Below are 24,222 nucleotides of genomic sequence, written 5' to 3' on the forward strand. Positions count from 1 at the left end.
TGTGATCATAATCAGTTTTCTCTCCACACTCCCAGGTTTGTTGTTTCAATTAAGAGGCAGTGAGGAAACTTTGAACTGATGCTTGACGAGGAGATCTTGACCAGACTTGTCTTATACCCGTATCTTTAGATGTCTGGAGTACTCATGTCTTCTTCTGGCTCGCACGCGTCTCTTCAGCTTTTTTTTTTGATATTTCTCTGTCTGTCTCTGACTCGCATTATAACTCGTGCTGCAGGGCTCAACAGAGATAAGACGGCACTCTGAACCCGACTGATCAATTGTTTAGTTGTTTGTGTGGAAGAGAACATATTGCTCAGTGAATGCTGAATACTTGGAATCGTGATCATTCACTTTTTGTGAAAAGTTTGTTGAGAATATGATATCACTCTCTACAAAGATTAATAAAAACTACATGTCTCTATAATCCACAATAAACAGTGTGTTTAAAGCAAATTAAACCAGAAATTGTCTCTTAATAGTATCATCTGTTGTTTAAACACTGATTAAAGAAACTAAACAAGTAGAAAGTCTACCAAATTTAATTACAGTTGCTCCAGACCTACAAGGGTTTTCTAGACATGACACCATCACCAGCCTGTGTGCCTGTGATTTTTTTTCATGTGGCATGACTCTGCTTATGGTTAAGGCCAGAAGTGCATTCTCTCCACTGGCCAGCGTGGAGAAAGTGTTTGTAAGTCTATGATAAAATTATCTTAATTTTCTTTTCGAATGCGTCTTTAGTCTCAATATTTTGTTTCAAGTCTTCCTCAACACAACATGAGTTTCATGCTTAAATTGTGCCCACTTTAAAGGTTAAACAGATGATCATGTGAGATATGAGTCCAGAGGTGGCTACGTATTGATCGACAAGTTGCTACCATTAGTATTACTCCTCTCATTTATAATGTCTGCAATATTATGTATACACACTGAAAAATGTCTTCACTAAATATGTAAATTTATATACTTGCATATTTAACACTAGGAAAGAAAGTTTACAGGCTTCTACAAAACGTCAAAGTATTTGATTAGAACAGATCTCTCGACTTCTCCTTCCTTGTTTCAAATTTCAGCTGTTAAGTGAGAGCGGGTGTGTGTGTGTGTGTGTGTGTGTGTGTGTGTGCGAGTGATGCAATAAACCACTTGAAATTTCCCACTAGCCTCTCATTGATTTCACTTTGGAGGGAAACTAAATTGATGTAAATCTGCCTCGAGAGCCGATATTCCTCCCTTAATATACAGATGTAGAGGACACGGGGCTATGAGATATGCTAATATATGCTGCTGCTGCTGCTGCTCAGAGCGGCTCCACGCAGAGTAACAAAATGAGATCTCCTTCCGGTTAAGAAAAGTAATGTAATATTTCTGTTTCATATCCATTACGCTACAGCTCCATTAGCATAGCAGAGCGGATGTTTTGGTAGCCATCCAGGAATCCCATTTTACCCGTGTTATGGAACAACTCGGCACGGATAACAAACCCCAAAGAGCCACTGCTTTACATGCCTGTACGTCTGAGATTTGGTTGTCGGCTGCAGTGCATGTCCTGTTGTGAATGTTGTGATATTTATTTACCTATGTTGATGAAGTCAGACCTGTACTGGCAGGTCATGCCGAATCCAAAATCCCTCCAGAAGCCTGTGTCTTTCTTGATCACCTGCAGAGAAGAGAACAAATCTTAAAGAGCTTATGAATAGAAATATATCAGCTCAATACTCAGAGGGGGGGTTAGAGGAGGGGGGGCGGGGGTTCAACAAGAGTAGGCTTATTCTATAGGTTTGTACATTGAGCAGCTGGAGAAGGAAAATATTTTGCAGCACAGCATGTAGAGTGACGTTTCCATTTTTGGGCTTGTAGCGTGTTTGAAGGAGAGAAAAGGAAGGGGATAGACATTAGATTGGTGTTCCTTACCAGCTGTTGCTCCACAGGTGGGACGTGTTCAGGATTTCCGTAAATCAGAGTGGGGTTGTACTGGCTGAATAAAACTGGGTAGAAGACCTTTTTACCTGAGAGGGAGAGAGAGACAGCACTGTCAGACAGGAGGTTTATTTAATTGGGGTTGAGTGCAGTTGCATGGCTCGCTCTCTCTTTCTCTCTCCAATTTCTGACTCTGTTCTATCTCTAAGTAAAGTCGTAAAAATAAACCTATCATATGGTTTTACGTGAATAGAGTGTTGAAAATTCCTTATAATATTTAGTAAATCTAAAAATGCATGTATACAAGTCAAAATTAGAGTGTTACTAATCCTGATCATGAGTCAAGATATCTCCACAGACTGTTGTTCTCATTTGAGATGACTTCAATGTTAATCTTGTCTATATTTCAGGGGCTTGTGTTGTGTGTCTCACCGGGCTGTGTGTTGAGTCTGCAGGTGTTGAGGAAGTCAGCGGTGAAGTAAATGTCCACATCGCAGAAGAAAAGCAGAACGTTGCCTCCCTTCCAGGCTCGGGCCCCGACGTCTAGGCCCCGTCCCCGAGAAAACTCCTCGTCCAGCTGAAGTAGAGTGAAGTTCTTAAAATTCACTTCCCTGCAGAGACACAGAGAAATACAGAAGTTAGACCGACAACCAGTTACTCTAACTATTCATATCTGGTTTTTCCGAGTTTTGTTGTGCAAGTGTTATAAATATGGAGAAGTTTTATTTGATGTATTATATATAACATTAAGGATGTATTCACTTCTTTAATGAGTTTATTTCTTTGCTCATTGTCGTATCTAAAAACGCTGATGTTCTCTGCTTTGTGCCTTTAAATTTGCTGGCCTATGTTCAATTTGCTTGCATGTAATATTAATAGCCAACAGCTTAATTGAAATAATTGAATATTAAACAGGTTATCTTGCAGGTCTTGGGTCTGGGAGCCCATGATGCACCTCAGCTGAGAAATCCGTTTGTGTCCAATCTGCAGCAAATAGGTCATCATGATCTGCATTCTGATACCCTGGCAGCTGCATCATAGAGACCACTCATGAGGCTGCATTAACAACGACGTGAAGGGGAAACTAGCACAGAGCCTAGAATATACTCTGAAGCAATCATATTGTGGTGAATATATCATACGTGGCTGGGATACTCTTAAGTCTGGGATATACTGAAGTAGAGTATGATGTAAAGTGAAATCCTAAATGCACAGATTCAATTTAAATATCTCCATTATTACACTTGATATTGCCCCCAAATGCAGCAAAGCAATAACCACAAACTAACACAACATAACAACAAAGCACACATTGAAGCAGATTTTTCTCAGAGAGCTGGCTGGTTTCTAGGACTCACAGAGCTGCCAAATGTGATGTATTTAATGGGTAAGTAAAGGACGAGGGTCAATAGAGGCTAACAAGTGTGCTTTTTTTTTTGTTGCCTCAGGCTTCCCTTGCGGGTTAATCTGTCTCTCTCTGTTTATCCTCAGTTTTGTGCCCTTAATATTTCCCATCTAACGTCTACAACACAATGACCTCACAAATCCTCCTGGGTCACATCAGCTAAACTTTCATTTCCTTACTAATTTCTCTTGGTTTCTTGTAAGGATCATGAGCAAGGTTTTACTGGAATCAGAAATCTCCATGAAGTTTTGTGAGGATGTGGTGAGAGTCAGGGCAAACAGCTGGATCCAGATGTACACAGCCGTGGCTTTTTTTTCTTAGCCATAACAAATCACGCTGTTAATGACTAATCCTTTACTCATGCATGCACAGACACACATGCACACTTTCATGTCACTCAGTTAAAAAGGTGCTGAGGGAACACTGTTTTTCTGTATGAGGCTGAACAAACAGGATCTAGACTCCCACTTCATCCATGTGGCTCTGGATGACTTAACACATGGGAAACAGTAGAGACAGAGCAGGTAGACAGAGGAGGAAACCAGGATGACCAGAGGAAACGTGGTGTTTTTGTTTGTGCTCGAGGCAGCTTGAATCATGCGTTATACATCACTGGTGTGTGCGAGTGTGGATGTCAGTGAATTTCTATTTTAGAGAATTCATTTTTGTGTTTATATAAAAACAATGTAACCTGAAATATTTCCGCCTCTTATATAAAAACACCAAATGTCCCATGGGCATTATAAACATAAACCCTCTACAAGGGTTATTAGAATGAATAGCTGTTTGTACGACTGATAACTACTTCCAGGTAAAAAATGGAACAAATACAATGCAGCAGACAACATGTGTGTATGTGCTGTCACTCCTTTCTTCTGCAAACAGAGAGCAGGCTCCATGTCTGTCTACAGTTTATAACTCCAAACAGAGTCGATCTGTTTCAGTCTACAGAGAGTCCCACGAGAGGCTGACCCACCCGCTGGCTCTAAACTGTCTACAGATGGCAGACCCAGAGCACAATAGCTCTGTTTGTCCCAAACAATGTTAATGCAATAGCAGCAACACTCACATGTTGATTCAGTCTCAACTTTAATGGGGCGGGAAGCTCTTTGTCTGAATGAACAGAAACCAAAAACCTCAATGAGAGACAGATTTACTGTATTGATGATTTCCTTCAAATACAAAAAGTGACGACTTTGATTGCATGCCTTTACTATGAGGGAATCATTTGGCACTTACTGCTTTCTTTGAAGTGGATGAATATCTGTCATGCCACACATATGCCATATCGGTACGCAGATTATAAAGCTAAAGCCAGGCTAGCTTAGGTTGGCAGAAAGCCTAAAAATCAGGGAAAACGACAGAACAGAAGTCTCTCCTCCAACATGAAACTTCTACAGCTGTTATAACAATGTATGATATAACACAACAGGGCTACTGTTATCATTGTTTTACTTAAATTTCAACTGCTATGTCTCATTAGCACGTTAAAACAGAGAGGGTGTGGGTTGTCAGATGTCCTGCGCCCCCCCTCTCAAAATGGCTCCTTGGTCTCAGTGATGTTTAGCTGTTCTTAAACAAGAGGGCCAGGGTGTTTACATGTTTACATGCTTCCTGTACGTGGACAGGGAGCACTCACCTGCCAGACAGGCTACCAATGCCATGTCATCAGCATATTTAAGGAGTGTCAGTCTGTTGCCATCACAGGTTATTTCATTTGTGTATATGGAGAAGAGAATGGGTGATAAGACACAGCCCTGTGGGACCCCAGTATTTAAAACAATGTCTTGATTGAACCATTACCTATAACATGTTGTGGTCTGTCTGTTAAAAAATCTTTAATTCATAAAAAGGTAGTTACAGAGGTGTTACAAGGGTGAGACAGGACTGGCAGAGTTAGTGGAGGACACAGCGCTGTGTTTGTGTGTATGTCAAGCTTCCGACTGGTTCTCTACACGTTGGCTTTCACAACGCAGTAAGGCAATGAACAGACCTGCATATAAAAAAAGTAGTTTACCATTTTTCGATGTGTAATAAGTGAGCTTGAGTGGCTAAGCTAATCATCTCCTGGTAATAGCTTCATATTAAGTTTACAGTTTGCAAATCTCCTGCAATGATTATGTAATCCTGCTGTGCATATTTATATCTTGAGAGGTGTAAGGTGATTAATAATTCACAAGTGGTTCTATGGTGGTGATGTTTTCCTGATTACCAACATTATTTAGGGGAAATGTAATTGTCTCAGAGAGCTATTATTCATTTTGGTAAGTGAGTGCAGTGTGTGCATGCCTGAGGGAATCAGCTCTCCAAATAATTCTGAGATGTTTATCTGTTCACTTACTTATTTCCTTTGGCTCTTAAATGCCCAGAAATATGAACATGTGGTATTATTGTGTATCTAGTGGAAATTCCATTTGAACCCTGCAGTAGCCTTGTTTTCTAAATTACTTTTTATACTTGGTTGTTTTCCTCCCGTCTCCCCCACAGGCATCAGCGTCCCTATTATAGCTTAAAATAGTCAATTTGTTTGCTGTGGGTGGGATGGCTGGTACCTAGTACAGACTAGATTGTTGAAAGTGTGTCACAGTGAGAATCCTGTAAATAGCTGTCATGTTGTGTCTCAGCAGCAGGCCTGATCCTGTTAGTTCTGCTGAGGACAGGGAGCCGAGACCAGATTTCCTCTCTCTCGGTCTGTTTTCTTTCTTTGTGGATCAGTGCCTCAGTGTAACCGTTGTATTTATTTGCCTGCATGTGGATATAGCTCGAGGACCGACTGCAGATATGGTGCTTACTAGATATGAAAATTCTCACCTCTAAGTTCCTATATGTTATTTTCTTTTCAGCCTAAACATGTTTTAGATACCGATTTTTAGCCAGGCGAGCGACATGGCAACACAGATGGTAGATTAAGTCTTTTTTTTCTGTCCAGACAGAAATACCCAAACAATCTTTTGATGGATTGCGTTGGAGACATATTGTGAACAGATATTAATGGTCTTTAGAATGATATTATCAGATCTGTAGAGCCTCAGTTCAACAGTAGACTACAAGTTAAACCGCGGCTTCACTCTGGCTCACTTAAGCGATTTACTTGCAATTAACAGATCCGAGGTTTGCTGAAATAACAACATCATGATTCAGATTTGCAAAAAGTGAAAAAATGAAAGCTTTGTCAGGTCTGTCCTCAAGAAGAGAAGAACACTTTTCTATTCATAACAGGTTCAGCCCAAAGACCGTATTCTTTTAAAAACATAAGTATATGTTTCAGCTTCTTCAAAAGTAGCATTACTGTTTGCAAAGTTTGAGTAATAAATAAAACGTCAGTTTCTCCGCCAATTTTTTATTAGCCGTTGTCCACCAACACATCTCTGTAGTTTTTCTGATAATTACTACTCAGTTCTAAGAAAAACTTTCCCCTCATTTACATTTTTTTTTAAATGTACCCTTTGCAAATAAATGAATGTTTTTAGCATTGCTGGTCATTCATTCCTAGCATGGAATCCCACAATGCCTTGCAGAGCTATTCCTCATGCCCCATATAAAACAAACGGGACAAACTTAATGCCACATTAATGGGCCTTTACCATAAGTCCGATTACCTCATCAATACATTTGAAACAAAGAAGAAAATCTGCTCTCACTTCCTCAACATCTCTCATTGTTTTTTTGGTTTTTTTTAACACAGCAAAACCAATTGTAAGCTCTCTTCCACCCTGGATCCTTTTAATACCTGCTATCGATTTTAAGCAACTCAATTTTCCTGCCTGTCTGTCTTTCATCTTGTCTGCTGTTTACAGAGCAGGCCGCCTGCTGTATTCTGTAAGTAGAAAAAGGGTTGTGCTTTACAGTGAGCCGGGGAATCAGCAGTCTTTGCATGTAATGGGGAGGTAAGTGCACGCTATAAAAAATGTAGAATTGTGATCACTCTGAGGCTCAGCCCTCAGGCGAGACAGCTACACAAGTTATCAGCGGTGAGTAATTTGTGCAAAGACACTCTTTAAGATGAATAATGGACAGCTTTCAAATCTCCTCTTCTTTCTGGTGAACATTATCCTACCATTTCTTTAGCGCTTCCAGAGTCTCTTCAGAGTGTTGTTGCCCCTTCTGTGAACTAACAGAAATGCCTCAACAACATTAAGGGCTTATTGGTCGGTAAGATGGTGCAAGAGAAAGATGAGGTAAACGCTGTAGCTGAAGGAGTGACAGAGTGATCTCAACCTTTGTTTCTTAATCTGTCTAAATTTCCAACCCTCCTCTTTCCACGTATCACTCCCTTTGATATCCTCGTTCATGCTCTTCTTCCATCCCCGGAAAACCTGCCTTTTCTCCTTTTTCTCTCATCTTATCTTTGCACCTTTTACTCTAACTTCCTATCTCTGTTTTCCCCCACAGCCATTGTCCCTCCTCTGCGTCTGAAACTCTGATTTTATTCCAACGTATCGACTGACATCTCTTAAAAAGCAGATCACTCATTCCTTTTCCTCCCTCTCACTTCGTTGTATCTCTGCTTCTTTATCCAACGTGTCTCTGAATCATTATTCCTGAGTGTGTAAGGTCGTATATGCCCCCCCCCAAAGGTTTGAGCCCGGGTTCAGGCTTTGAAGTGTGGATGTGTAAGCGTAATACTTGAAACTTCGGCAGCTGATCCCATCTATTTTAGACGATATCCCTGGTGTCTGCAGAAAGCTTGAAAAACGGAGGCTCGGATTTTCTGGAGCATTGCTTTTTATCTATTCTTTTTTCATTGCTTTAGTTGCGGGGGGAAGGGGGGGGGGGCAGTTTGGCACCTTAAAAATTAGCACCTGCAATGAATAGCCAACCTTTAAACCCTCATTTAGTTCTTGTAAAGACATTGATGGGGGTTAGAATGCTAGAGGAGATTTGGGTTAATTCAGATCTCGTAAGACTTATTGGAAAATTGCCTCAAGTTGTTTAGATTGGTACAAATTCAAGCAGGGACATCGTCTTACTAAAAGCAGGGAGTGTAAGAGTTAGTGGCAGGAAAAAAAGGGCAAATAGCTTGAGGTGGTTTGGGGGCAGAGACGAATCAAACCACTTTCTTGAGGTGAATTTAATTTGTAGGAAGGGCAGCGTAGAATCGGACTGTAATGATGCCATCACTGCTGGGAAAAAATATTGATTTGTTTGGAAGTGAAGGTGTGTGTCTACTCTATGTGCACTTGCACTTGAACTGTACAGTTCAAACCCAATTTGAGTTGCAGACCTTGAGAGCGAGGCAATCCTGAGCTGCTCTTTTTGGATTTAGACTATTTTGAAGGCTTGAAAGCTGAATAAAAGAAACAGTTGTTGGTATTTGCATGCTTATTTGCACTATTGGTCCAGCTCCAGGTCAATTAGTGTGACAGATTAGTGGGTCGATAAAAGACAATTGTGATAACTTATTAATTCAACATCATTAATCAAGTGGAACAACCACAAAAATGACTCAAACCAACTCCACAAAATCGAAGAGTGGTAGATTGGTTATGCTCTCTTTCCGCACCTCTCTTTCTGTTAGGATATTCTCCGTTTTTTTTCTTTCCTTGGCATTCATTTTTGCTCCTCCGCTTCATCCAGTGTGGTGTCGTCGACTTATACTAGACTTAAACTGTAAAGGGTAAAAATTACTAAAATGTGGCTAATAAGCATTTGTATCTAAACTAAGACTAAATGTAGAGAAGCTGGCAAAGTTAACACTGCACTGTTGGCATGCAACAAGCTTCACACAGACTGTTATTATGATCCATACTTTACCTGCAGAACAACAGCATGTGTTACCTCCTATTGTGGGCCTGTTAGCACGCTGATGCTGACACTAGCTCGAGGACCAGCTGTGTCTCAGGGGTTATGATCAAAAAAGACGTGGCTCACACTACAGTCACTGATACCAGGCATGTTTTCAGACAGTTTCTCCTGGAAGGTTTTCACAGCGTGGCAGTTGTTTGAACACGGGGTCTGACAGAAAACGATGCAGAGAGGATGGAAGTTCCAAACCTGCCAACTTTCTTTTCCTCATCAACATAAATGATGGATAGCTCAATAAGGAATAATGATCTCAGCTGCAGCCAAATTGCCCGCGCACGCTTTCATTCATCATCTCTGTGAGCTGTAACTGTGTGTATACTGTATGTGTGCGTCTGCCTGTGTCAGGGATAATGGAACTACAGGTAGCTATCTCCAATGATGATTCCCATTCATTCCTATCACAGTCTGAAGGCGAGACCAAGCGAAGTCGAGAACAGAGTTGATTACAATCACACTGATTCACACCCAGAAAAGCTGCAACATAACTGGAGAATGCATCGCGCGAGCGGCGTGAGGAATACAAAGTGATTTAAAGAGTTCAAGGCTGAACCGCTGCACAGGGAGAGATATTACAGGAGAGAATCCAAACGCCCTCCTTCCACTGACTGTGCTTTCACGTTCTTCTCCTCCAACTGTTTTTAAATTCGCTCTGTTTTCTCTTACAAACCTTGTCCAACCAACCTTGGTGAGCCGAGTTTCTGGATGGTGGAGCTACAGCAGCTTTCCAAAGTTTAAAACCTAATGAATTCAGAACTAATCAGTCGTGCCTGTGAAACTTACCAACTCATTTCAAAATGTAGGCACGATTGAGTTGGCAGGAAAGCAAAGTCTGTCACTTTGTTTTTCTTACAGACTGTAGAATAAATTACACCTATCTCTTCACAATTACTTTGCTCGATTGACACCAAACTCAGCACACGTCCTCTTCAGATCGTATAATTATAAAAAAAAAAGAGAAAAAGATGTTTAACTGTGTGCTATGATAAATAAGTCTGCATGTAAGCTTTAACTCATAGCTTTTACATCTATCTGCTGATCTTTAGGTGAGCATCATGTCCCTCCTGAATCTAAAATTAATCCAATTCATTTTTTACATTGGCATTAATTATTCTGACGGTCGCTGATAGCTAGCTTGGGTTTCATTCAACTGCATCAAAACGGTGTAGAAGCTCAGCCATTATACTTGGGCCTCCATCCAATAGTTAAAATGTTACATGCCGAGTAAGCATTGATTGTTTACATAGAATACGTTTCTTTAATATTGTAATTCAGACTTTTGTGATTTGGTGATAACAAAGTCTTGCATTGTGATAATGATAAAATTGTGATTCATTGCACAGCACTACTTTACAACAACTGTCAACACGACACTGATGACTGTCTTATTCTTTGTTAAAAAAAGGTTGAATAGCTCTGATCAAAATGCAATGCAGCAGCAGTTGTATTACAGTTTGGGTTTGTCTTTCCAAGGTTTCAGTTTAGCTTTTTTCTTATTTCTTACTTCTATTTTCTTACTTCACTTAAAAGTGTTTTGAACGAGGACTGTTTTCTAATCCTCACAGTTTCTCCTAAGCGACAGCAGCAGGCAGATACACCAGGAGACAAAGAGACGCTGTGAGATACAACAGATCGCCCAACTGACTCGAGGCCAAACAAAAACCTTCAAGGCTGGGAATCGACGAGCGTCACCATAGCAACCCCCTGGGGAGGATCTGCGGCTCAGTCCAGGGAGAGAAGCCGATCGGCTTGACGGCACTCGTCTCTGGAGGTGTGGGTGTCGAGGTCCGTGTGTGAGAGGTTTTAACGTGAGTCAGGGAGGATCACAGGCCCGATGTAATTTATCTGTGTTGGCTGGTGGCTCTCGGTTCCGCGGCGTGGGTGGCACACTGCTACTCCATTATTCATCAGACAGATGAGTGGCTGTGGCAGGACGCCCAGCCAGGAGGTGTATGCATGTGTGTTTGTGTGAATGTTGGAAGAGGCAGATTTAAACATTTGAAGAAGAAGAGAGGGTTTTTTTTTTTTGTATGTGCAGAAAAAAAAAAACCTTCTAGTGTCTGCTTCTAAAAGACTGCAGTACAGTTCATTTTGATCTCATAATCTGCCCTCCACACTCTGAGTTCACCCTTTACTACAAAAGATCTCATCTTGGATGTGTTTCCAACCCACCTGGACGTGTTCTCCAGAGTGCTGCGGACCTCGCTCATCTGCTCTTTCCCGAAATACACCACCGTCAGATGGACCCGGCTGTCCTGACGCACACACACTTCCCTAAACACACACACACACAAACACACAGAGGAAGACACATTAGGGATGAAAGCACTCTAAAACTGAGCAGGAGGAAAAGAGGAGGGGGTTACAGGAAGGAAGAGCTTTGTGATAAAACTAGGATCTTGAAAAACAAAGGCCTTGTTTTGGAGGTTTTCAGTCTCCTGAGTGCTGAGCGTCAAATCCAACAACAACTCAGATAAATAGCTTACATTAATCTTAAAAGTAGAAATATCAAGCCATTACAGGTTTTGGCTTCTAAATTGTGATAATTTACTTATTTCTGCTTGTTCAATATCTCTTTTAGCTTTTAACTGAATCTTATTTCATCTAGTTTTATTACATTTTTAACCTCTTGTGTTTCCTCATTTAGAATTAATGATAGCGTTTCCTCAGTACCTGTTGTTATCTAGTTATTTTAACTCAGTTTTTGGATTGTGGGATATGGGTGGGGGAGGGAGTCATGTTGTTGCTGTTTGATTTATGTTGATGTAAAGCACTTTGTGATACATTTGTTGTATGAAAAGTGCTATACAAATAAAGTTTGATTGATTGATTGATTGATTTTAAAAAACATTGGGTGGGGGTTTCACTGGTAGACAAATAATGAGACCTTTGATCGAGGAGATGGTAAAGTGTTTTTCTAAAGATTGATATTTATAGGCCAAAGGATTGAAAAAAAACTTCCAACAAACGGATCTGATAATGAAAAAAATCTGAATTTTCAACCACAATGAGCAACACCTTTAGATCTAGGAGATTAATCTTCTTTTCCACTGTTTTCACATAAATAAAAGCTACAGGATTATTTAATTTACAAACAAACAAACAATGAAACTGATGTTGAAAATAATCTTCATTTGCATGTATAAACCTGATAATCCTGGCTCCCTCCATTCTGACTCTGCCTTAAAAATCACAGAAAAACATGCGTGCATAATATGTAAAAAAAAATAAAAAAATAAAAACAAAACAAAAACAGCGAGACCAGGTGGGAGATGCCTGCAGGCACTTTGATGGAGACACGTCAAATACATCACGCTCATGCTGAAGATAATTCACCTCCTGTCCTGCTGCTCACACATACACGTACGTCAGAGTTTTCCCCACGAGCACAAAATGTCTCAGAAAACACAACTAGACGGATGTTAGATGCTTAAAAATAACCAAATACAAGCAGGGGAAGCTGAATAGTCTGTATAATATGGTCATTATTTTACTCTTAATATAGATGCTGCTGCTGTGTTTCAGATGTTCTTTTAATGCCGGCATCAATAGAGGATTTTCTGAGTTGTGATGATGAGGCATTTTTCACTGGAACTAGATATATAAATGAACTAAATAAAAGTAAAAAAAATGTCATGATGTAAGGGAAATATTTCCTCTTCAGAGTGCCTGTCTGAAATCGTTTGCAGCCTGTGTGTGTGGGAATGCACATTTTATCTCTTTATTCTGCACTTGGGAGACATTTAACAGTACATCACAAGTGCTGTTATTTCCCAGCCTAAAGGTGAATAAAGATTATATGATAAACACGCAGCAACTCACCGTTATCGTCTCCTAAACACGCACACAAACACACACACACACACACGCACAAACACACACAATTTGTCCTTAAATATGGATGAGGGTAAAATGTTTGCTCAGCGACTCACCGACTCTTTTAAGTAAGTACACTTTGTGCCACGTTGTATATCAGCTGCTGGTAGTCTGCCTAGGGGGGCCTTTTAATGGGCTGCTACACTGCTACTAAGCAGGATTTATCATGTAAAAAGAGCTGTGATAAGCAGCAGCAGCAGCACAATAAATCAGACACTAAGGAGGATGTTTCCCAAACTGATGGTGACAGACTGCTCAGCTGAATGAAGTGCGTTTTACTGTAAGCCGATGGGTATTGTACTGCCAATCCGCCTCTCATAGTTTGTCAAAATTGAAAATTCTTCACCGTTTTATTGCTTGCACATACTGGTCTGGAAATATTTGAGATTATATATTTTAAGATTCTAAATATTGATGGAAAATAAGTATGATTATGAGTAAAACCTTCACTTAATGAGAACATGAGCTAGGATCTGTAAGCTGCATTAATTCATACCCTTGTCTGAATCATTTATACCTCACTCTGATTTGTTTACGTTCTTATTATGCCGACCAGCACCAAAATAAATTAACTGATAACACTACATATGCAGCTTCAAAATTTTAATTGCATGTTCCTTCAAAAATAGCCTCTCTGATGTTCATTTCCTTTCCTCTAATCTCTCCCACTCCTTGTCTCCGTCTGCCAGTTCCCCAATTAAAATGTAAAACTGGAGTTGAAACTTGGGTTTAAATAACAGAGTTTCATATTTTCCTGAATTAGTTACTTGTGACACAAAGAAACTGTCTTGAATAATTCAAAAATATTCAGTTTATGTCACAAAGTTAGTCTGACTTTCTAATTGAGAGCTTGAAAGAGAGAAAAAAGATCTGAGAAAACGTCGAATCTCACCTGAAGTTGTGCATGAACTGTTTGAACTTGTCCGTGCGTCTGGACAGCGGGACGATGATGTTGATCGGGATGTTGACGGTGTCCACTCTCTCGTTTCTCACCTTCATCAGAGGGCCAAACGGACGAAAGAGGACCAGGCGTCTGAACTCATGAGTGGACTCCCCTCTGAAGGTCAGCTCGTACAGCGTCCCTTTGTCCTTCTCTGTACGCGTGATACCTGACAGGTGAGACACAGAAACATCAAGTCGTGTCAAAAACGTGTTTTTTGTAAAAATGCAATATTGAGTGTTTTTACATGTTGAAAAGAACATGCTTATTTGCAAGCAACATAACTGCTAGTCAATGAGGGCCCCCTTCCTCATCATTTTTGTTAAGCTTCTTTTTTTTTTCTTTGGGGGGGGGGGGGGGGGGGGTCCCAGTGATTTTGCTGGTTTTCTCCAGAGTGCTGCTTTTGTTTACATCTCTTGAGAATTCAGTGTTTGCAAGTGCCAAAGGTCATGTGTTTTCCCTGTGAGCTCTTTTTCAAACATCCATCTCATTTGTAAAATAAACATTTTTCATCAAGGAAACATTTTTTTTAAGCATAGGCTTCTTCATCATTCTTAAGTTCTGCTCTCTTTGACAGCCTGAAACTGTTTGGGATTTGTGGGAAAATAAAAGAGGGGTTTTCGAGGCCACTGGAGACATTGTCCATGCACTCAGATGCTGCTGGGATGAGAGCCCCGACTGAATACACACATAAAACACACACACACACTGACAGAGAGGCTATTCTGGTGATCCACACCAATTTTCTTGTTGCAGGCCTCAACTTCAGCTTCCTCCTCAGGAGAGAAGTTATTTTTCAATTGCAAGGATTATTACTTGCAAATGGAACCGCTGAGGTCTGCGGGGGCAGAAGGAAAAGAGAAACAGTATAGAGAAAAGTGAAAAGTGGAACCAGAGAGAAACAAGACTGAGAGAAAGAAGACACTGGAAGGAGACATGGCCTTCAAAGAGAAAGAGAGAGAGAGAGAGAGAGAGAGAAAGAGAGGATGACAGAGAAACAGCAGACTGACAGATAATACAGAAGAAAGTGAAAAGCAAGTCAGAGGGAACAGAAAGAAGTCTTTGGGCAAAGATTTATTCTCTGATAGTCACTTGAAATTAAGGATTTCCTGCTAAGTTTTGCATGTTTCCAGCGAAGGGAGGTTTCATTTCCTTACATGATAAGATTTCATTAAGTAAATATGCCAAACATGTTCAACGTAATGCCTCAGTTCCTGTCTTTCTATCTTTCTATCTTTCTATCTAACTGCAGTCTTCTGTCAGAGGTACTCAACATTTCAATACTTTGATACGTTTTGTCAACATGTGTTCTAAAACTCTACAGTATATATGTTACTTTAATGATAAATCATATTGAAATGAAGCTTTTTAATTATTACAGCTCTTTAGTCACATTTTCAAACCAAAGATGCAACCAGCAAATTGCACACTCGGCACATTTTTGGTTCTGAAATGTTGCATAATACATTTGTGCAGTTTAAACAGTGTGCAGAAGATTACCTATGATTTTTGGTCAACAACACATTTCTTAAATGATTGGGTGCCTAGGTCTTCTATATTTGTTGCTGTGGAATTTGTATCATATGATTTTTACGAGTATCATATTTAAGTTTAAAATTCTGATATCGTGACAACCTGTCTTCTGTCCCTTTCTAAGGACAGAAATGAGCGGCTCCAGAGTTCATTTTGCATACCTCCTCTGTTTGTGTGCAGTTTCAGCTCACTAGCCTGCTAATGCAGCCCCTGAAAGCTCCCTGAAGATGCTTTTGTCAGTCTGGCAATCTTGCCTGCCTTTCATTTGTCTGGCTGGTTGGATAAATCTTCCTGCTTGTTCAAGATTTGCTCCAAATCAATATCCATTAAGGAGCATTAAGAGCCAAATATGAGCAGAGAGAGAGAGAGAGAGTTGCTATGTCGGTAAAAGCGGGCTGCACTTAACTGCTGTGTTATTTAAGTATTTTAGAGGTTGTTTAGATACACACAAATGTTTGCACATTTATTAAAAAGACTGTCACATACACACATACATTAGCCAGGACCACACACAGCCTCATACACATGCAAGAGGCTCCATATCCTGACCTATGGCTCATTTCCCTCCAAGCCAGGTGCCCCTATTACTCATTTTAAATCCTACTCCCACTCAGATGCAGAAAGGGGTGACCTTCAAAGAGTAGGAAGCCACCACAGAGATATTCACACATGTGCATGCACATGCACACAGGCATGCACGTGCACACACACATGCACGCACGCACACTAAAATACAGTGTTGGAGAAGATGCTGCACTTCAACGAGGAGCAGCTGTGTTCATTTCCTGAGGTTGTGATCGAGGCTCTGAGTAGAACAAACTACGAGGAAATCCTACTATACTTCTTCACAAACACACATATATTTCTGACCTTCCAGGGATTTATTCACAAAAAAAAGAGGTAGACCAGGGTTGACCGTGGATGTGTTTGCTTCTCAATTTGAAACCTTTCCAATTACGGTGTTGTGATAAATGTTCTGTGTTTGTCTACGGGACAGATTCAGAGAGTGATGTCATTATTAACACACTTCATTGACAACTGTTCACAGTTCAACATCAATTTGCTGACAAGTGAAGGCAACTTGTAAGCATGAAACCTTATTTATGTTTAGACCACTAAAACACTTTTGCATTGGTTAGAAAGAGATCAATGTCTCAGTGATATGTTAAACTTCCTGCCTTGCAAGGGTTCAATGTATGATATTAATTAATAAGGAATTATTAATTATAACAGTCTGTGAGTCTGTAAAATGTAAAAGTTTTAAAAACTGCTTTTCCCTTTTTCCTAGACTTGACCATTGTATCAACCAGACCATGAACCCAGCTGGTTCTCTCATGTTGGGCCCAAATTGGTTGCATCTGGGCTCATCTTGGATACCCTATACTGTGGCTCAGCCAATTTGGCCCTGTTTCCACGGAGACCCCATATGGATTGATGAAGGGCCCTTAATGGGATCCATGCAGGACATATAATTTATGAACATAGCCCACTTAGGAACACACAGTACCCTATATTTTGTATGTTAATGGCACATCCGTTTCCAGCCCATGTATTTACTTCTTGGTTTCCAATATTAGACCTGACACCAACCTACTTCAAAATCCACTGTGGGTGGAGTTTAATCGAGAGGCTAAGCATTATCACTGATTGTTTTATTAAGCAGTAGCTGCTATGGGCTAATTTAAGGTGGGAACACTACATATTTTCCAAGACAGCATTTATTTCCTTCCAAATGTGTTTACCATTGCGTTGCATTTGAATACATGTATACTATTTTTTGAAGAAAGGGTTGACGTTTCTCACCTTCTATAAAGTCAGATGGTGAGTACACTTTGCTGGTTTGAGTCTTTCCTGCTGCACTCTTGCCATCCTGCTGGGATGGCGGTGTGTTGAGGCTGTGCAGGGCCATCTCCAGCACCTCCCCCAGCTCCTCCCTCTTGTCCTTCCTTACGGGCTTCTCCTCAGGATGCCGAGTCAGCCCCATCTCCAGCTGGTACACCCTCTGCAGGGTGAAACTCTCAAAAGGCACCACCGCATACTCGCTTGGCAACCTAGAGCCAGCGGTGACCTCTGCTTTCGACAGCTGACTCCTCAAAAACTCTTGGAGGTCCGTTTGCTGGCTCTTCGCTCCCTGAGCCTCCCCGAGACCACCTCCCTGTGATCCAGCCCCAGCTTCCTGTCCTTCTGCTGGACCACCTGCGCCTCTCTTCAGGCTCTCCTGCACTCCCTTCAGCTGCTGGCTACGCTCCTGCAAAGCCTCCTTGAGCTGAGCGATCTGCTTCTTCAAGGAGGAGATATGTAGGCGGTGCTGCTCCTCACGCTCTTGGAGGAGTGCCTGATAAGATTGAGCGCCAGGGGGCCCTCCACTTTGAGAAGCCCCAGCTCGGACACCTCCTGTCCCGCCTCCTCCTGCTCCGATCCCCGGCCCTGTGCCCCCCATGCTGGGATGGTTGGGACCAGCACGGGGCAGGGCGTGACTCAACATGGGGTCGTCAGAGTGCGGCGGACTGCAGGTCATGACGTAAAGAAGCGACAGGGAGCAGCAGAGAAGCACCAGCACGCCTCCAACACGGGAGACCCAGGCTAGAAGTCCACGCCGCAACATCACAGAGTGCATCAAAACTCACTCCTCTGAGATAAAAAAGCCCCACACACCCCCACGCAGATATCATGTAACCTCACACACCCCAGCCTCTATGATAAGAGCCCATTTGTGATTATTTTCCATCACCCAATGAGGAGGCCGGCTACTTATCAGTATGAGGTCATTTAATCTGAATTAGGTCATTGCCTCTCCGCCGCCTGAGATTGTAACGAGTTTTGTCATTTGCAAATTGAAAGCACGATGCTCAAGAGCCTGGAAAAAAACATTTTCTCCCACTCTGTTTCTCCAATTAGCTCCATATTCTGTGAGAAGACTCCGTCCCAAACATTGTTACATCACTCATATGTGACTCATCTGCTCATATGGGCTCTCAGTCTGTCTGTAATGTCTTCTTCGTCTGCCAGGCTGTTACTGAGTACGGAGAAAGTGTCTCAGGAAACATCCATGGGTGACTCAATATTCAGCTTGATGAAGAAGGGTGATGCATGGGGCAAAAATGCTACGCCTCATGAGAAAGCAAATCCTCGCTGGTCAGCGGTGGTTTTGTCATGTTGACTTCCTAAAAAGAGAAAACAGAAAAGAAGACAGAGACAATCATTTTTTATAAACCGTCTCCAACAGTATCACATCAATCTTACTTGTGTAATTAAAAAATCCACAACATGTCAGGCCACTTTGACATGTTAGTTAAGCATAGCAAAGGGCTGAACCGCCCTGACCAAACTAAGCGTTCCTTCAGGACTGCAGCTCAGTGAAAACAATGTTGTCACTGATGTGTTAGAATATGAGGCAATGTGCGAGGGTGTGTGCTTAGGAGAGTACAAGGTACAGAATATGAGTGTTTCAATGTGTGTGTGTGTGTTCAGCGGGTACAGAGAAAGTTTGAAACATTCATAAATCTGCCTGGCTTAAATTTACAGTGGAGGGAGTGGAATGCTATTCTACTAGACTACTCTGTTTATTTTATTGAAGTTTTATTTAACCACAGCCTCTCTTGTGATACCCTATCTCTATTTTGAGAGGCCCAATGTGATATCCGTGCCTATTTAAAACCATTACAGTCATTATATAGCATTTTATTTTTGTGCAGTGTTTGACTATCTGAATCAAAAGCAGTGTCTCCACATTTGGTTTCTCTAATTGTTATTTTAAGCCCAGAGTGTAACTTCATGTGCCCCAGTTTCCTCCCACAGTCCAAAATAAATGAAAATCAGGTACATTTGGTGACTTAACAATTTCAAACATGTGATTGTGCCTGCTTGTGATTGACAGGCAAACTTGGCGAACTTGATATTCCCCCCTTTGCCCAATGGGACTTGAATCAAGGCCAGGACATTCCCCCAAAAAAAAAACAGTGGGTAAAGATAATGGACAAATATTGGATCTCTTGAGGACTCTAAAAATCCTTCATATGAAACGGTCCAAGATGGAAATATCATCATGATCACCACAAGTCTATAAAAACTGTGTATTTTGTCTTAAGCCAAAAGGTGATCATAAACACAAATGGGAAGCACTAATATAATTTAAGAAACTAGATGCTGTCCTGTATTTACCATCGGTATAGAAACGAATGGAAGGAATGTTAGTTCTGAGTATGCACTGCCTATAGGTGTTTCAATGTTTGAGTTACAGTACATATCTGTAAATGTATCTCTGTGTATCAGCCTCAGTCTCTCCTGACTCCTCACACAGTCGGCTCTTTGACAGCGCAGCCTGAATGAAAGGATTAGTATATGGAAGGGGTGAATACTGGACTGTGCTTGAACAGACGGCTGAATCAGGAGAGCCGGGGCGTCTCTCCAGCAGGACCTCCTCTGCGAATCAGAAAATGTTTTTAGGAGAGTCTGCTCGAGGGAAATTGGGTGAGTGAGTTCTGTCAAGCAAAATATGGCTGCTTTGATAGACCATCATCTTTTCAATTAGAGGAAAACCCTCATGATGTCATTATAAGAGTCCATCAATCCTCAGAAAAACATGGCAAGACATTAATGGCGTGGTGGCAGTTTAATCACTTTCTCTGCCTGCTCACAAGCGGCCCTCGTTTTTCTCATATCCTTGGGATCATAAGCTGGGAACCTTTAAATAATTACATCACTTCTCCCAGCTGACTTTGGCTTGCCTGGTTTCAAGACTTCCTCTAATGAGCTGCTTTAATGCCAGTAAAAAGGGACCACAAGCATTCTCACTATTAAAATACATGAACTAAGGTCTGCCATTGTAGCTTCATATTTGTTTTTTGGCATTCGGTTCTTTTGCTCACTAGGCTCGGCTGTGACCATTCGTTTTCCCTGACTACAGTCTGAAAACTAATTAGCATGGTTAAGCTGATTTTTCCTGGTTGTGCCTTCATACTTTGAGTTTATGCACATGACAGTGGTTTGAAATTTCAGACCTTACTTTTGCCAGGAAAGCAAATAAAGACGCACCCGAAACTACTGAACGATTTCTTTGAAAAATAAATGGCTGTATTGCTCATGATTCATTTGCTATTGATAAATAAAAATGAAACGATAGCTGCAGTGCCGATATAAACAAGATGGATTATGGCACAAAGTCAAACAAAATACTGGAACAATACAGACGCATATTTCATATCTGTATGCGAAAAAACACTGCATGTCTCCCCCCTGCAGAAACAATGTGAAGAGCCTGGAATATAACAATATAAATAGGAACAATTGTCAGATGCATCTCAAACACAATAGAAGTACAGATCCTCTGTGGAAACACATTGAGTCCCTGCTGTTACAGGCTACAAGTGACAGACTCATCACTGAAGGTGGCTGGTGTGGCTGTGTAGATTTATGAGCAGAGACTCACAGTCAAACCACTGAGTCTCACCGGGGATGAATGGGTTGATTCAGTGCTGGTTATTTGACTCCCCATGGGGATAGGCACGGCTGCAACACAGGAACACTGGCAGCTAAATAATCATGTTTGCTTTTATTGGTGGTGGGATGTCTAAACAGGCCTCGGCGACTTCCTGCTCTGTGCTATCAGACTTTGAACCACATACTTCTCATCTTTGCATGTATTATAAAGAGCATGGTTTTGGAATGTGATATTTATTTTTTCACCACATTTTTGTCTGGTATGAACAGAATGCCTTAATTGTCATTATACGATTGTACAACAGAATTATTAAAGCTATATGATTATTACATATATATATGATAATTAGTTACATAAAAGATATATTTTGCTCTTCCATTAAATGTACTCTGTTCTTTCCCGCAGTTCCTTGATGTTTTCTGCATAATCACGATCTCTTTGGAATTGGTTCATTATTTTTGGTTTATTAGGATGGATTGGATTAATAGGCATGAACATTTCTTCAATCATGTATGTGTATTTGATTGATCACTGGTTCTAAATTAATCATTTAAATAATGAATCTTCCAATAGCTGGATTGTAACAACCTTTGGTATCGACGTTCATGTTTTCCACATAATGTGTCCTTGTGATTTTGGCATTCCACCAACTTTTTGTCTCCATGATGTTCTCATTTGTGGTTTTGAATAATATTTACCAAAAAAATTTGGGTGGATTACTTTGGAATTTGGTAGAGAAATGCATTTCCCTCAAGAGAATGAAATGCAATTACATTTTTGATCCTCTGGCTTTCCCTCTGCCAACACTAGTTAAAGTTTCATTTTGTCCAGTGCTTTCTTTGGTTTATGACCAAATACCTTAAAAATAAGTCCGATTCCAAACAGCCTCAGCGTTACTTTGTGTTTTACTGCTTTTTAAGCAAATGTTGCAAGCTAAGCCCCAAAATAGGAAGGTGAATATGGAAAGACTGCAAAAGCACCAGCAAGTTAGCACCTCAGCATTGTTGGTCTGTATTACGCGACTAAACTAAATTTGAATAAATCTTGAGTCAATTTGAACGGAAACTGTATGGCAAGAACGCCTGTTTTAGGAAAATAAGAATGAATGACAATGACAATGAAAAGTCATTCATTTGTATTGAATGCCAATTCATTTTGTCCAAAATGAATTTTCTGTCTCAAATTAGTTGGAATGAAATGTCATTTTCTAGGGGACACTTCTGTTCCTCTGTACTGCTTCCACTTAAGTTCAAATCTATTTCCATATGACTCATTCCAGGCATATGTCTTTACACCAAAGAGTCTGGTTCTGCTTGAGGTTTCTGCCTGCTAATAGAAAGCTGATTCAGTGCTGGTTATTTGACTCCCCATGGGGATAGGCATGGCAGCAACACATGAACACTGGCAGCTTAATAATCACGTTTGCTTTTATTGGTGGTGGGATGTCTAAACAGGCCTCAGCAACTTCCTGCTCTGTGCTATCAGACGTTGAACCACATAGTTCTTATCTTTGTATGTGTTACAAAAGCATGGTTTTGACATGACATTTCATTTGGTCAGTGAAAACAATCGCACACTGTCGTAAAGTGGTTCAAGGTCCTCGTCTTCATTATTAATGTGCGTTGTCAATAATTCAATTTCAGCTTTGAGACAATTAAATATACCAGAAAGAGTCATTCTGGAACCATTTGAAGTCAAACCCAATGTTGCAGAGTATCAGAATAAGAGTGTGATCAAGTCAATAAAAACAGCAACACATTGCCTTTTCCATTAGTGATAATATTGTTATCAATTAAAGTGACAGCATGGTACTGTGCAGCGGTCTGAAACCAGACTGACGAGGGGTCAAGACAGAATGATTCAAGAGAAATATTTTAAGATGATAGATGACCAGTTATTTCAGGATTTTGACAGACAATTTGGGTATTGGCTGATTTCTCCTCCCTTTGTATAAAAGGTGTCACTTAAACAGTTTTTTCAGATATCTACACCAAAGAACACCAGAGCACATGGAAAAATGTGCCTTATTTGCTCTGTGATAAATGGAGACAAAAGCTTTATACAGAATGAATCCACAAACCTGCCACTGTTGCAAAGAGCTTGCTCATTGGTGCTCTAAGATGATCTAAATGGCTCTTTAAGTCATGCCTGATAAGATTACTTTTATTGTGATTTTCGTGCTGTTTAAATACAAAACTAGATTTTCAACTGAATATTGTACAGCAGCTTTGCAGATACGAAACTTTAACTTCATCATCACCCAAGAAAAAAAAAAGGTGTCAACATTTCCAGTAAACCAAACTAAGAGGAAATGACATTGTTTAAGACTTTCTGTTTGACAGCTCACAACAACAACCTGCCTGAATTCACATTTATTCTGTATATTATCAACATTTTACTGTATATCTCAGCAGCAGCCAATTTCCACATAGAGATAACTCAGTTGGAGTTAAGTTTAAGTTTCTTCTTAATCTTTTCAGGCAAAGACTTCCGTCTCCATCTCCGTGTCTCAGGCAGGACGAGAACTTGTCCTCTGTTTCCTGGTGTTTCATATCACTTTAACTGATCGAGTCTGCTACACCAAAGGTGGAGCTTCATCTGCTGAAATCCTCTTTGCACTACAGAACTAATAAATCTACATGCAGCACAAACATTGTCAGGCAGGTTTACCAACAGGGAAACAAGGCACATTTCTTCCACTTCCTGAGATGACATAACTGATAAATGTGTTTTCCCTCCTTATCACATATTTCATTCTCTCTGCTAGAAAAGGCAACAAGCGAGAGTGGTAGAGGGTCAGACATAGAGAGAGAGAGCGAGAGAGAAAGAAATGTTCAGGCTGTCATAAAGAGAAGAATAAAGAAAGAGAAGAAAGAGAATGATTTAGTGTTCGGTGACCAGATATGTTTCCAAAGCAGAGCTCTGCAGCATCTGGTTCAGCCTTCGGAATCACTTCCTACCCTCCTGCTGCTGCTTCCTGCCCACAGGCTAGTTGTGTGTTTTTTATGTGTGTATGCTCAAAGTGTGTATATCTTTGTAGAGATATGTGTATGTGTGTGTCTGCTCAGTTTGCAGCAAAAATATTAATGTAGACCTTTTCACACATGTTAAAAAAAAAAAGCTGTGAAAAAGAAGTCAGGAAGGAAAAAAAAAAGCGCCTGAGAAAATAGAGAAGTTTGCCTTGCTGGTCACACTAGTGCAGCAGACATCACACACAAGTGACAGGTTATTTCTGTGTGTGTGCTCCTCTCTGTACTACAGCCTACAGAGGTCAACTTTTAAATGTCTGAGGCATTCGAGAGGCAACCT

At 40.7% G+C, this 24,222-nt stretch overlaps 1 protein-coding gene across 1 annotated transcript in view; it reads right to left on the bottom strand.

Moving 5' to 3' along the window:
- Nucleotides 1-24,222, bottom strand: part of csgalnact1a (chondroitin sulfate N-acetylgalactosaminyltransferase 1a) — a 35,959-nt gene that overhangs the window by 3,622 nt on the left and 8,115 nt on the right. The window contains exons 2-7 of the mRNA XM_065965386.1: nt 17,277-18,637; nt 13,893-14,109; nt 11,297-11,398; nt 2,350-2,528; nt 1,912-2,006; nt 1,576-1,657 (exon numbers count right to left, since the gene is read on the bottom strand). Of these exons, the coding sequence (XP_065821458.1) occupies nt 1,576-1,657; nt 1,912-2,006; nt 2,350-2,528; nt 11,297-11,398; nt 13,893-14,109; nt 17,277-18,090 (1,489 nt within the window). The 5' untranslated portion in view covers nt 18,091-18,637. The remainder of the gene's footprint in view (nt 1-1,575; nt 1,658-1,911; nt 2,007-2,349; nt 2,529-11,296; nt 11,399-13,892; nt 14,110-17,276; nt 18,638-24,222) is intronic.

The sequence above is a fragment of the Labrus bergylta genome, chromosome 17 (assembly GCF_963930695.1).
Source record: "Labrus bergylta chromosome 17, fLabBer1.1, whole genome shotgun sequence".
Lineage (NCBI taxonomy): Eukaryota > Metazoa > Chordata > Actinopteri > Labriformes > Labridae > Labrus > Labrus bergylta.